The sequence below is a fragment of the Barbatula barbatula genome, assembly GCF_947034865.1.
Source record: "Barbatula barbatula genome assembly, chromosome: 20".
Classification (NCBI taxonomy): domain Eukaryota; kingdom Metazoa; phylum Chordata; class Actinopteri; order Cypriniformes; family Nemacheilidae; genus Barbatula; species Barbatula barbatula.
This window is the reverse complement of record NC_136783.1, coordinates 18,217,064-18,230,693: the sequence shown is the minus strand read 5'-3', so window position 1 is coordinate 18,230,693 and position 13,630 is coordinate 18,217,064. Positions and strand designations below refer to the sequence as shown.

The 13,630-nt window shown below is 39.3% G+C and overlaps 1 protein-coding gene across 4 annotated transcripts in view; it reads left to right on the top strand.

Moving 5' to 3' along the window:
- itpr1b (inositol 1,4,5-trisphosphate receptor, type 1b) overlaps positions 1 to 13,630 on the top strand; it is a 92,576-nt gene that overhangs the window by 35,703 nt on the left and 43,243 nt on the right. For all 4 annotated transcript variants that reach the window (XM_079482950.1, XM_079482949.1, XM_079482951.1 and 1 more), the window contains 4 exons: positions 1,142 to 1,262; positions 1,622 to 1,806; positions 2,794 to 2,942; positions 4,606 to 4,717. In XM_079482950.1, coding sequence (XP_079339076.1) covers positions 1,142 to 1,262; positions 1,622 to 1,806; positions 2,794 to 2,942; positions 4,606 to 4,717 — 567 coding nt within the window. The remainder of the gene's footprint in view (positions 1 to 1,141; positions 1,263 to 1,621; positions 1,807 to 2,793; positions 2,943 to 4,605; positions 4,718 to 13,630) is intronic.

The following is a 13,630-nucleotide window of genomic DNA, read 5'->3' as shown; positions in this document are numbered from 1 at the left end:
ACCACAAGACTTGAACATTATACATCTTATCATGAATCTAGCTTATATATCAACCTCCGTGCAGACCGTAAACAATTTCTAATTTCCTGCTGTGACCATGTAAAGGTTGTAAACAACTTTTGCATAAGTGCATAGGCTATAGCGCTTACAGTTTCTACCCAGTACAATATTCAAAAGATATTTATTCATTTTATAGGTTGTAATCATATATTAATACAGCGGCGGAATAAATTAAGACGATTGCAAATGTTTATTTAACCAGCATTTCTAAATGTATTCTGACCATTCCAGTCCGCTGTCTGTTGAATTTCAACCTCGGGAGTGATATAAAGTCATCCAACAGCAATGTGAAAGACTGACAGCATGACAAGATGCATTAAAACTGATAATATATATATATATATATATATATATATATATATATATATATATATATATATCTTTATTCCTAAATACATATTACTGTTGTATTTCAATTTGAACTTATTTTCTTTTGAAATTTGGGAGAAATATTGTAAGTAGCTCACTGAATGAAACAAAAATAGTAATTTTACCTTAACACATACCTATAAATAGTAAATTCAGACAAATGGACAAAAGTATATATTACTTTAAAGAAATATAAACTACACATTTCTACTCAAACTGTCTAATAGTTCTTGCCCCATAGACTTCTATTGTAAATAGAAAATTCTAATTGAATAATGCCATAATACATTTCTAGCGAATACGATTGTGAAACGTCCAAAAATGTAATATTTGATTTGTCGCATATATGAGGAATTATATATTTTGTTTTTTATTAAAATAGTTTTGAACCATTTTTGTGTTCATAGTGTGTTAAAAGTGTAGTATTAATACACTTATACCAGAATTTTCAGTTCAAGGTTTTAAAGAAATATTAATACAAAAAGTATTTTTACAACAAAGTGAGTTATTATATGTGGTCGTTGAGGGAACAGATGCTGTAATTGAACTTTTTTGTGTGTTTAAACAGTTCTGTAGACAAACCTTTTTTACAATTGTGTACACGCCAAAAATGCAGACAAGACGGTTCTTACTTTTGTCATTGGGTTATTATTGATAATCTAAATATTTCGTTTTGTATTTTTTCATTCCAACCTTTGTGTCGTCACTCCAGACCCGCCAGCCTGTGTTTGTTCAGCTTCTTCAGGGGGTTTTCAGAGTCTATCACTGTAACTGGCTCACCCCCGTTCAGAAAGCGTCAGTGGAGAGCTGTATTAAAGTTCTGTCTGATGTGGGTGAGTATCTCATCGCTGCCATGTCAACTTTCCGTCTGTTGATCAACAATTATATATCATCAGTTTAGTCACAACTGAGCCGAAGTCATGTTTATAATACATGTCACACGGCATGTGTCAATACTGTATGTCACCATCCGTTATTTCATTGTCCGCTTTTGTGAGTTCAGCGCATTATGTGACAACACCATTCTTAACCTTTAAAGTAACCTTGAGTTCTTTAGTGTGTGAATACAACCATTGAACCATTAATGTTGTTTCGACCGATATGACATCAAGTCTAAATAATAACAACATCCCTGTTTATGTATTTATTGCACAAACAATAGAAATGTAATAAATGCATTTTCCATCTTAAGCCAAGAGCAGAGCCATCGCCATCCCAGTGGATCTAGACAGCCAGGTGAACAACCTGTTCGTGAAATCCAACAATGTAGTACAGAAGACCATCCTCAATTGGAGAATGTCGGCCCGCAACGCCTCCAGAAGAGACTCGATGGTTACGACCTCGAAGGATTACAGGAACATCATCGAAAGGCTGCAGGTATGGGTTTTTGGACGGCATCCGATGAGGAAATCGGTGTTATGTTTTTACAACATGTGAAGTTAATGGATCATTAGATGAGGTGACACAAAACAACACCGAGACAGACACACGAATCATTGTTTAGCGATAGGTGTGTACCAAGCTCACCCAAATTATTCCAGACGCATTGCACGAAGAAAATTTTAGGGGGCGGGAGGGGAAACGTGAGGCTTGTTTTAGGAATTCACATGCAACCGTATGGAAAAGTGAGTCAGGGTGGGGTGTAGTTCTTGGGAAATTGAGTCTGCTGGAAAATCAAGTCGGTCGGTCGGTTTTTGATAGCGATCTAAGAATAGCTGTTACAAGAAACCGTAAAAACGGAGACAGCAGAACTCTGTTTGATTTTGTTTAAAAAAAGGGTTGAAAGTTCTGTTAACAAATATGAAGAAAAGATGACAAAACTATGTTTTACGGCAAAACATGCATTTCCTCTTTTACTGCTTTCACTTGGAGGTCAGCGTGTGGGGGTGTCAGCTTGTCTGGGGAGGGGATGAGTTAGCAAGTTGCGGTAAACCACGGATTCATTACAACTGTCTCCGCCCCCGAGAAGAAGTGGCGTGACTAGTCGACTCTTTGTACAGCTCATGTGTCAATATGTGCCTTTTGCATTCAGACATAAATCCACGACTGTGTTTATTGATGTGAAAATGTAGGATGTGTGCGTAGGGTCCCAGATCTGCCAGGGAACATCACTGCCCGTATTTCTGAATATTGAGTATGTGGTAATGATTAGAATGTGTAAATGAAAAGAATTCGTCAGGTCATCACGCATTAATCTAGTCTTGCATACATCTTTTTAAAACCGCACGTCTCCCACTTATTTTGGTGATTTAAAGGAATACATTGAGGGGAAAATAAACCTTCTAATCTGTCCAAGATAAACAGATTAAGTCATTTGTTTGCAATAAAGCAAAGTTTGTTCTCCTTTTTTTGTGTGTTTGATAGGACATTGTGTCTGCTCTGGAGGATCGGTTGCGACCGCTGGTCCAAGCTGAGCTCTCCGTATTGGTGGATGTTCTGCATCGGCCGGAACTGCTTTTCCCGGAAAACACAGATGCTCGGCAGAAATGTGAAAGTGGGGGATTCATCTCCAAGTGCGTTTTCTCTTGATTCTTACATAAATCTATATCCCCGCACCGCACAGAAACCAATGGCATAAAATGATATCGGATTTGACGTGAAAGCAGTACAAAAATGTACTGGGATGTTTAGGGGTGTAGGGGTGGGCTCAGGGTAGGGGCTTCGGTTTTTCTAATAATTGTTTTTGTAAGATTCAGACATTATGAATTAATACAAATTAGCCAACTCGTAATATAGTTACAGATTCCCGTGAGACCAGATTGGATGACATTACTGAGTTGCGTTCATTGGTGTGACCAAGTGCACATGCAGACGAAAAACATTTCATCAGTGTTTAATACAGGGTTAATGTTTTAAAGTCATTTGGTGGACGCTTTTATCCAAATATCTCACCATGGAGGGTTTGACCTGACAGCCATATGGTTTCCTGTCCAGATCTTTAACTTTCAAACATCACTACCCCAGTACTTGGTCTGGTCTCCTTTTTTAGTGGGTTTAATTTTAGTATGTCAAACTTATGAATGGTTAGAGTACGTAATTCAATGTGTTGTCGGATTTAAGACTGACATTTACGGTTTATTAGGATGCTCTCTCTCTGATAATTCAATCTTAAAGCTTAACTCACAGGACAACGCAAACGTCCAGAATGTCCATGCTGGGCCCGCTGGTCACATGCAATGACCAAAAAATTCAGACTTTCTCTAACAACCCTCTTCTACGGCGCCAGAAGACTTGTGATATGTTCCCCAAAGAGCTCCCAGAACATATCTGTTGTACAGTTGTGTTCAGTACGTTGTCGTTTCTTTAAGCAAAAAAAGTCATGCATGTTTGAAAGGGCATGACAGCGAGTAAATGAAGGTGAACTACCCTTTTAAGCTACCGTATACGAGCGATATTATCACATTTCATATTATGCAATCAAGATGAGACGTCTTTTTCACCAGGTGTGTGTCTCTGTGCCATGAGGGACTCTAGACTGCGAAACGGATTATTTGTGTGGCCGTCTGTGTTTGTTTGCGCGCAAACCAGGTTCTTGTGCCAGTAATCTTGTGTCGGATAAGCTGATCCACGAAAGGAGTAATATTACAATGTTAGCTTAAAGGGATAGTTCATTCAAAAATGATCATCAATTACTCTTTTCCAAACCTGTATTCAATTCTTTGTTCTGCTAAATGCAAAGGAAGATATTTGGAAGAATGTCAGCAACCAAACAGATCTCATCCCTCATTGACTCCCATTGTATTTATTTTCCCTACTATGGCAGTAAATGAGGGATGAGATCTGTTGGGCTACTGACATTCTTCCAAATATCTTCCTTTGCGTTTAGCAGGAGATACAGGTTTGTCGTCAATACAGGTTTGGAACAGTCTGAGGATGAGTAAATGATGATGTTTCATAGCGTTGCGTCTGATTAGGACAATGGTTGTATCTGTGTTTTTTTCTTTTGTGTTTTAATGCCATTACAAACATTAACGTATAGTACTTTGTGTGTACTATACAACATTTTTCTTCTGTATGTAAATGTAAATTTTTTGGATGCCATGTATCTTTAAGTGCCTTTTGCATCCAGATTTGAATTACATTTTTATGAATGCATTCTCAAAAACAGGTTTTTTCGTTAGGACCTTACAAAGTCCTTATAATAAGTGTTATTATAGTTATGCTTTTCACTTTCAGATTAATAAAACACACTAAACAGCTTTTAGAAGAGAACGAGGAGCGTTTGTGCATTAAGGTTCTGCAGACGCTTCGAGAAATGATGACCAAGGACCGCGGCTACGGAGAAAAGGTAACACACACTCACACCAAACACACACACTGCATACACACACCTCTCTCCAGCAGAACTAGCTATTAAAATAAGCTAATACATTTTGATACAGTTCGAGGAATCCCTTGGAGTGCGTTATATTTAAACATATGTCCCTTAAAAATTCCAAAACCGGGCCACCAGAAGCACCACCCAGTGTCCGTTTCAATAGACCATGTGAGACAGACGACATGTTGTCTTTATTAGAATGTAGGGTTGTATATATGTCTCATAATCACACACATCTGTTCATGAGTCATATCCTCCTGACACCTGAAAACATGCACATTTTACTCGTGGGTTTGTAGGTTATTATTACAGTCAGAAATGAAAGGCTCGCTTCATTTAAGCTTAACCAGCATGAACTTAACCAGCGTAAATATAATATCTGATCAATGTCATGACCATATTTGAACACCCGAGACTTTTTTTACCCTTAACCAAACCTCTGCTTTAATTATAAATAACTGGTCTTGATCGCATCTATGGGTATTTCTTCAACTTTGGGCACTTTTATGTTATAGGGGTTGATTTTTCTTTTCTAAATATCACAGATTTCAACTTTTTCACGCATTATATAGAAAACCTTTCCCTGAGACTTTTTACCATTTTTTTATTATAATTTTTCAGCTCTTTTCTGAATGCATTTAATGTCTAGATTTTATTATTATATACCATGTCCCAGACCCAAAGTTATTGTAGCGATACGTCCCCGTCTTTCCAAATCCTTGTATCTCCATAATTGTTAATTTTTTACATGAAGTATTATTGTTAGTCAACGTTAAGAGTTATTTTAAAGTGCTTGTCAAACACAGTATGTTATGATTTTAAAAAATATCCTTTTTTCCATTTTCTGAAAAACAGCACATTTGGACATACAAGGTTTCGGAAGGACAGCGGCGAATAGTATTTTTCAGACGTACATATATTTCCAGCGATGTATCCATGAATACTGTTTGGCATTGCTATTTGACAAATAACATCATCTGTTTTCTTTGAATTACGTTAAATTTGTTTTTTGTACAAGTCAAAATGTCGAAAGTTTGCATCGTTGAAGAAACAACCCCAACATGGTTACGTTTTCATAGATGGCGATCAGTGCTTCTAATCTAAACTAATGCTAATAATAATCCTGCGTTGTGTGACTAACTGTTTGGTGTTTGTTTTAGCCGTACTGGACACTCACAACACTAACTCTGCTGTATGCTCTTCTTTTCCAGTTAATTGCCTTTGATGATGAGCTGGATGTTGCTGAGGTTGTTTGATTTATATTTGGTTTGAGTTTTGCTGTTGTTTAGTTTGGCTTCCCGCTCTCGCTTCTCTAGTCGCCCTACTTGCAAGCTTTTGTCCGTCAACCACAAACCGACTGTTTTGTTTCTCTGTCCGTGTGTTGAGGATGTGTTGACCTCACCTGACAGTTTCTGTGTGTGATAGTATGCGTGTGCGCACGTGTTCTACCACTGGCCTTGTTTAAGAGCATTTTTGCTCACACGTTTCACATCAGCTTGTGAGAACAGAGCAACGGCATCTGGTTCGCGAGATACATCAGGTTTTTCGCAGTTTTTGGTGTTAATATATTTGTCGGTGTCATTCTGAAGCAGCTTAATACAATACAAAAGGACAATGTAACCTAAAAACTCACTGCCAGAAAAAAGTCTTCGAGATCTTTTCATGAACAGTTAGAATTATTTAGTTCCCTGATTTAAAACGTTTCTTGTTTAGCCAATACAGTCTTGTCAGATGGGTAAAACAAATGATCGATTAACCATAAAAGCAATTTGATTTGAGATTTTTGGTCAAACATTTCATGTTAAAGGAACAGTTCACCTGAATCTGAAAATTCTGTCATCATTTACTCACTCTCGAGTTGTTCCAAATGTGTATAAATTTCTTTGTTCCGATGAAGACAGAGAAAGATATTTGGGAGAACTCTTGTAACCAAACAGGTCTTGGCCACCATTGAACTACCATAGTAGTAAAAAATGTAATGTAGAGAATTTTCTTTGTTGGGTGAACTGTTCTTTTAAGATATTGATGCGATCTTAGGCCACGTTTACACGATGAAAAATGGAAACAAAATATTTTGCGTTTTTGAAATGTAACACGTACACACGACAACGTTCTCAAAACAATCCGGGTTTACACAGATCCGCAGAAATGCTTAAAACACTGTATTACGCATGCCACGCCAATTGTTGGCGACATCACTTTGTAAATTTGACGGTTTATTTGAAGGCGGACTTCCGTCGCTAAAGAGACCATACAATACGGAGCGCTGCATTTCTCCTCATTCATAGTGAAGAGAAGCGTGCGCACATATACAAACAAACAAGATGGCGAAACGTTTGGACATTCGAAAGTTTTCCTTCCCTCTACTCATCCTCCCGGGTCTGATCCAAAAGCACTGTTTAAAAACCCTTCGTCGCCGTGAATGAGTGTTAATATTTTGCTGTAGGTAAAGAATTTGTGTCCACTGGTGGTTATAGTACCGGGGTAGTAAATCTAATCTCTGCTGGAGAAGCGTTAACAAAATATTGCGCAGCACAAAAAAAACCCATGTAATCCGCCATTGTTGTATTTGTTTCTTCTTTTTCGTTGTTTTTGGGTGTACCACACCCCCGCACCTAATACGCATGTGCACAATGTCGTTTTCTCATTCTTGCGTATTTCGTGGTTACGGAAATGAGAACACCGTGGTTTTCTTAAACTTGCACTTCGAAACCCATTTTCAAAGGTTTGCGTTATCAGTCCCCTAAAACGCCGTTTCGGTGTAAAAGGAAATCCAAATTGCACTTTCACTCGATAACGGTCTCGTGTAAACGGCCCCTTAGCCTTCGATAAAGAGGTCACCTCGCACAATACAGACAGTAATGGTGACCATATCAATGCTGGTTAAAACGCTCAGAATTAGTGTGTAAAGGAGATGCTCTGAAAATCTTGAAAGAACCTGAAATTATTTTCCTATAAGATTTCTTTGCATTGGCCCCCCTTTTATATGAGAAGTTGTCATGATTAAAGTAGATTTTATTCATTCTGTAACTATAGTCACTCGTCTGCTAGTCAGTTTTAAGGATGAAATGCACACATTACTGGAAGAGGAGTGTGAACGTGGTCAAATGACAGTGTGTTGATGACGGTGTTTCAGTTTGACCTTTGCCTTGTGCCTGTGCATGTCTTGATAAGGATTTTTTTTGTTTAAAGGGTGTGAGTTTGTGGGTGTTTTGGTGTTAAATTACGGTCAACAGGACTATGTCACTCACAAGATGAAGTCATACCCTCCTCCTGAGAAACAAGGGTCAACTTGAGTCAATTACGAATGCGACATGTGCATTTTTACCAGCAAATATCAGATCAGGCCCTACGATCAAGGTTTTTTAATAAATATGCTACCGTGACAACTAATGCAAGATAATACCCGGGTTCACTAGAATTTTATGTCATTTTAGCACGAAACCGTGTTGATAATGTGTAAGGAGATTGAAGTTAAAGGCCTAGATGCTGTAATGGAAACTCAAATAACACAAACATATTGAAGGAAAGAAACATGCAGGTGCTTCAACAGAAATGCGATGAGTCAAAGTGATTTCAGTGATCTATGACATGAAGTGCATTCGATCGAGCTTCTTGCTTGAATTTATACATGTAAAGGTGTCCAAATCAGCTGGAATACATCCAGAGCAGTATATGCTTCTTGCATGAGATGACTTATTACATTATCTTTTGACGTAATTGTTTTGTGAATATTGTTTCAAAAAAAAATAATTTATTTAGTCCCTCTTTGACTGTAAAAGCTCACATCAAAGTTTTTTAATATTTTTTAATACATTTTAAGTAGTTTTTACTGTCCTCAAACAGGTCTTTAATTATTTTAAATAGTATTAAAACCAAAAATGTAAGGTTTGTCATTTTGTTTAGATGTTCCTAAACCATGTGACTTTGTTTCTACAGTGGAACACAAAAATTTGGGGTGTGTGAGACAAGGATGAAAACAATCCTAATCTCATCAAAGTCAATGTCACCAAAGCATGTGAGATTGCTTTGAAGAAATATCATGGCTGGTTTGTTCAGAAGCTCTTCAAAGCAGCACTTTATGCCGCTCCGTACAGATCAGATTTTCTTGTAAGGTTAAGGGTGCAGTAATAAACAATATGTCAACTCTGCAAAATGTTTTGTCACAAACTCAACAGACAGGCAGTAATTGCACACAAAATATGCTTTGTTTTCTTAACAGTTGTAGTTTCTAGGAAAGAGCTGTGGTTGTTTTCTTTACATGCTTTTGCAAAGTGCTCGTGTTGGCAGATGTGGCCATCGTGTCACACTGTCAATCCTCCTTCCTCCACTGACTGAACCCTCATAGCCCTCAGAGAAACAGTTAAAACTACATAAATGCATCATGTTTCTGAAGATTTGCCTGTGTTAGTACTTAAAATAATGTAATGTGAACTTGCGATTGCTATACTCTACTTGTGGTACAGTCCGCCGAGCGCAGCGCGAACGCCGTTAACACTAGTGCTTAATGCGGGAGGACGCGAAAGACACGTGCACATGTTAAAACCGTCCGCCTGGCACGTGTTTACACAGAGACACGGTTGGAAAGTAACACTGCGGGATGGAAAAGCACTTTGTCTATATGTATGGCCGGTCACAGCACGCAGATACTTTGTGCGGTTATTTGCGTGATCTGTACAGTAATGAAAACAGGCACCGGAAGTTAACTTCGGGCCAGGCTCATATGTGCGATGAAACCGCCTATAATCGAATTTTGTACACAGCAGTTTTCTACGCAGCATCTTCAAGAGACAGTTCACCCAAAAATAAAAATGTCGTCAACATTTATTCACCATCGAGTTAGTTCTTTGTTCTGATGAACGCGGAGAAAGATATTTGGAAGAACGCTTGTAACCAAACAGTTCTTGGCCACCATTGACTACCATAGTAGGAATAATGACAACGGTTGTCAAAAGTGCCCCAGAACCGTGTTTTCTTTGAATGCTACATTCTTCAAAATATCATCTTTTATGTTCAACAGAACAAAGACATTTACAGAGACACTTTTCCTATCTTTCTTAATGTTCATCAGAACAAAAACATTTATACAGATTTGGACCAACTTGAGTAAATAAAGACATCATTTTTATTTTAGTAAGAAAATTACTGTTTCTTTAAGGTATTTTTTACATTTTCTGTTTTTGTGTTCCACAGAGGAAAGTCACACTTGTTTTGGACAAAGACAAGTTAATATATACAGATTTTGGTTTTGGTCAAATTGCTCCTTTTGTCACCGAGACTTGTTTCCATCATTGCCTTGCCAATATGTGTATCAGTTAGAGATGCTCAGTCTGAGCTCCTATGTGCAGGTTAGTGTCTTTCTTGGTCTCTCTCTTTTTACCTTTTGACATCAGGTTTTGTCAGACTTCTACACATTTTGCCCTCAGCGTTTCGTTCCCCTGCACATGTTTAGACACCATCCCTGGGCCTGTACTCACATAACCTGTAACATCTCTCTCTCTCTCTCTCTCTCTTTCTCTCTCTCTTTCTGTCTGTGTGTAAGTGGGGGGTTGCCGTCCGATCCTGCATGTGTGATGTAAGCGGGTTGAGGAGTATTATGGGTTTAGGTTGATGTGTCTGTGCACTGCTGAATGAGGGTTATATAATATTCACTACAGGAGAGAAAGGGAATGTGTTTGTGTGTGTGCGCTCGGTGGGAGCGCATGCGGTTACGCGCGTGTCCTTCAGTGGCCTTTGCCAGCCAGTCACGTTTGTACACGTCTCTCTCTCTCTCTCTCTCTCTCTCTCTCTCTCTCTCTCGCTCCCTCCCTCACTTATGTCCATAAGTCCATAATCCTGCTGATTTTATTGAGCATTTTCAGCACTAAGAGGAAAACCTGCGGAATTTATATTTTCAATACAGATAGATGGATTCAATGTAGTCCAAAGTGCTACAGTTTTGTTGGTAGTTCTCTAACAAAATTATTGTATAAACACAAAGGCCAGTCGTTGTTTAGAATTTCAAAAACTGCTAGTATATGTGGGACACATTATAGCTGTCTTTCATGTCTCTAAGGTAACATACTTAACTTAAAACAGAAAGACAAACGCTTTTCCAATATATTAAAACCAGTCTTATTTTACTTGGAGTATGCAAGTTTTTGCATTATTTTGTCTGTAACACAATTCAAAAATGAGGTAGTAGTTGCTTTTCATTTCTGTGTCTTTGGATTGATTCTTTCTCGGCATGAAAGGTGTTTTAAAAAATCATGAGGTGTTATTATCCTTGAATACATGTAAAATATTAATATTATGTTTCAGCATTAACTAAAGCATTTATATCTAAAAACATAACTATAAACAGTAAATAATTGTGAATCATTTTTGGAGTGGTCTCATAATTGTGTTTATATATATAATAATTGTTATCTAGATGTTTCTATAAATTGTTAGGTTGTATGAAAGAAAAATTCAGTTAAAACTCTCTCTCTCTGTCTCTCTCTGTCTCTCTCTCTGTCTCTCTCTGTCTCTCTCTGTCTCTCTCTCTGTCTCTCTCTGTCTCTCTCTCTCTCTCGCTCTCTCTCTCTCTCTCTCTCTCTGTCTCTCTCTGTCTCTCTCTGTCTCTCGCTCTCTCTCGCTCTCTCTCGCTCTCTCTCGCTCTCTCTCTGTCTCTCTCTGTCTCTCTCTGTGTCTCTCTCTCTCTCTCTCTCTCTCTCTCTCTCTCTCTCCCTCTCCTTTCTATGTGAATGTCCCTAGATTCAGTCAGTTTTTATAGGTTGTGTTCAGTGTCTTCAGGTCTGTTGTCCAGTCTGGGCATATATTTACAGCCTTAATGCTGGCCCCTCCTCTGCACTTCCCCAGCCGCCCATTGGGGGGAGCTGTGTGCGCATCCGTCGCGGCACGCCAGTGTCCCAGTTTCCTTGCCTGCGTGCAGCACGATTCCTGGCCTCCCGCCAACTCTAAACCCGAGGTTACATAAGACCTGCCCTTCTTTTTTTCCCGGTCTTTTTTTCCTGGAATTCAGCCTCTTTACTGATGTGTGACCTTCTGCAGTAATTGCCAATAAAAGTGAGACAGGGCTGTTTACCAAGAGACGCTGTCGGTGGCACAGACACACACACACGCCGGGCGGGGTGGGTGTGCAACGTTAAAGACCTTGTCCTAAACTCTTCTCTCCTTGAGAAAGCCACTGTTTAGTTTCCCCCGATTTTCTGAGAAATGCATAAATGAGGTCAGCATGCCAGTCTTAATCAAAGGCTTCAATCTTTAATGGACGCACATGTGAGATATGCGAGTTGTGTTGTGAATGTAAACAATAGCTGATACGAGTGTTTGCAAACCCAGGCATGCTTTTGTACTATTGCCTGTAACCGACGGCCTCACAAAACGTGTGTCGTTTCTGTAATTGAAACAAGCCCTCGCGGAACGAAGTCGTGAGTGAATGCACGAGTCAGTTTGTCACTTAGCAGACTTGTGCCACTCGAACTTGCACTGAAAAAAGAAACGTAAGGAGTCCAGATGAAGGGTCAAATATGGCGTTCGGGTTAATGTCTTTTAGCATCCGATGGATCGATGTGCTGTTTCGTGGGGAATTCACAAGAAAATATTTTTATAGCATGTGATGAAAGCGTGCATTTATGGTGGCTAGAGAGGGACATTTCACATTCACACCTTATCGTGGCAGCAACATTATTTTCCAGTTTTAAAATGATAGATGCAGAAAGGGAGATTCCTATTCGGTTGCAGTATTACTCACACAAACATGTCGTGCGTCACGGTTGTTGCTAAATTAGAACCCCCCTCCCTTAGTATCAGCTTTACTTGAATGGTTCCAGACAACACACTCAAAATTTCCTCTTTTTGTCTCCAGTATTGCGTCCATTCCGTGCAAACTGTTCGTCGACCGTGAGCCACTGCTGTGTTGCGATTATTTGTTCGGTATAAGTTTTGTCTTTTGTTGACGCAGTCTTTACCCGAGTCATGCCTTTTGTTCATGTGTAAAGCATTAAACTTTGCATGCTGCTTGTGAGGCCTGCTGTGTCCAATCCTAATGCTCCTGCATGAGTGGAATGATGTTTTACTTTTACTTTCCCTCACTTGCTAATACACAATTAAAAGAGGTTTTACCACAAATTGAAATGTGTCAAGGAACATGCGTATTCCCACACAAGTCTCATGGCAAGACCGAACTGGTTGCACATACCTATTCGAACATTTGCAAGATATAAAAGACGCTAATCTCTTTCCACACCCCTCTTTGTATTGAAAGCATCTAACAGAGTAATGTTTACTCTCAAGTCATAGCTTGCATGCTCGAGTATGGAAAACTCGCTTGAAAATGTCTGCACATTTGGTTGTTTCGGTTGAAATGACCCAAACCCGTCTGATAAAACAAGATGAATGGGCAAGCTTTGGAAATTGCAGTGCAGATACACACGTATGAACAGCATTCCCCCGGGTCACTTTATAATCACATGACGTTCCGAGCTTTAGACGTTTTGAGTTTAATGAGGGTGATAACAAGTGCTGAGACTAATCTGCATCAACTAACACATGACTTTTTATTTCCATTAGCTTGCACCCCCTCCAGAGCCAGAGGTCCCGGCAGAGGTGTGTCCAACGCATATTCGCCCACCTTGCACGTTTCGTACGCTGCGGTGCGGGAGTATGGGTTGTTGCAGACTGTAGTTGATTGTTTTTGTGTCCTTGCAGTAGCCTCTTTCTCTCTCTCCGTCTGAGTCAGTCCTGCCCATGCAAACGGGAAAACCAAGCCCTGTGCAAGCACACACACGCGCATGCAGATTTGTCCTATGGGAAACTTATTCTCTCCCCTACAGATGTGTGTCACGATATTGACCTTTCTGTCCGTCCATTCTGATCAAATTGGGATTTTTGATTTGTTTG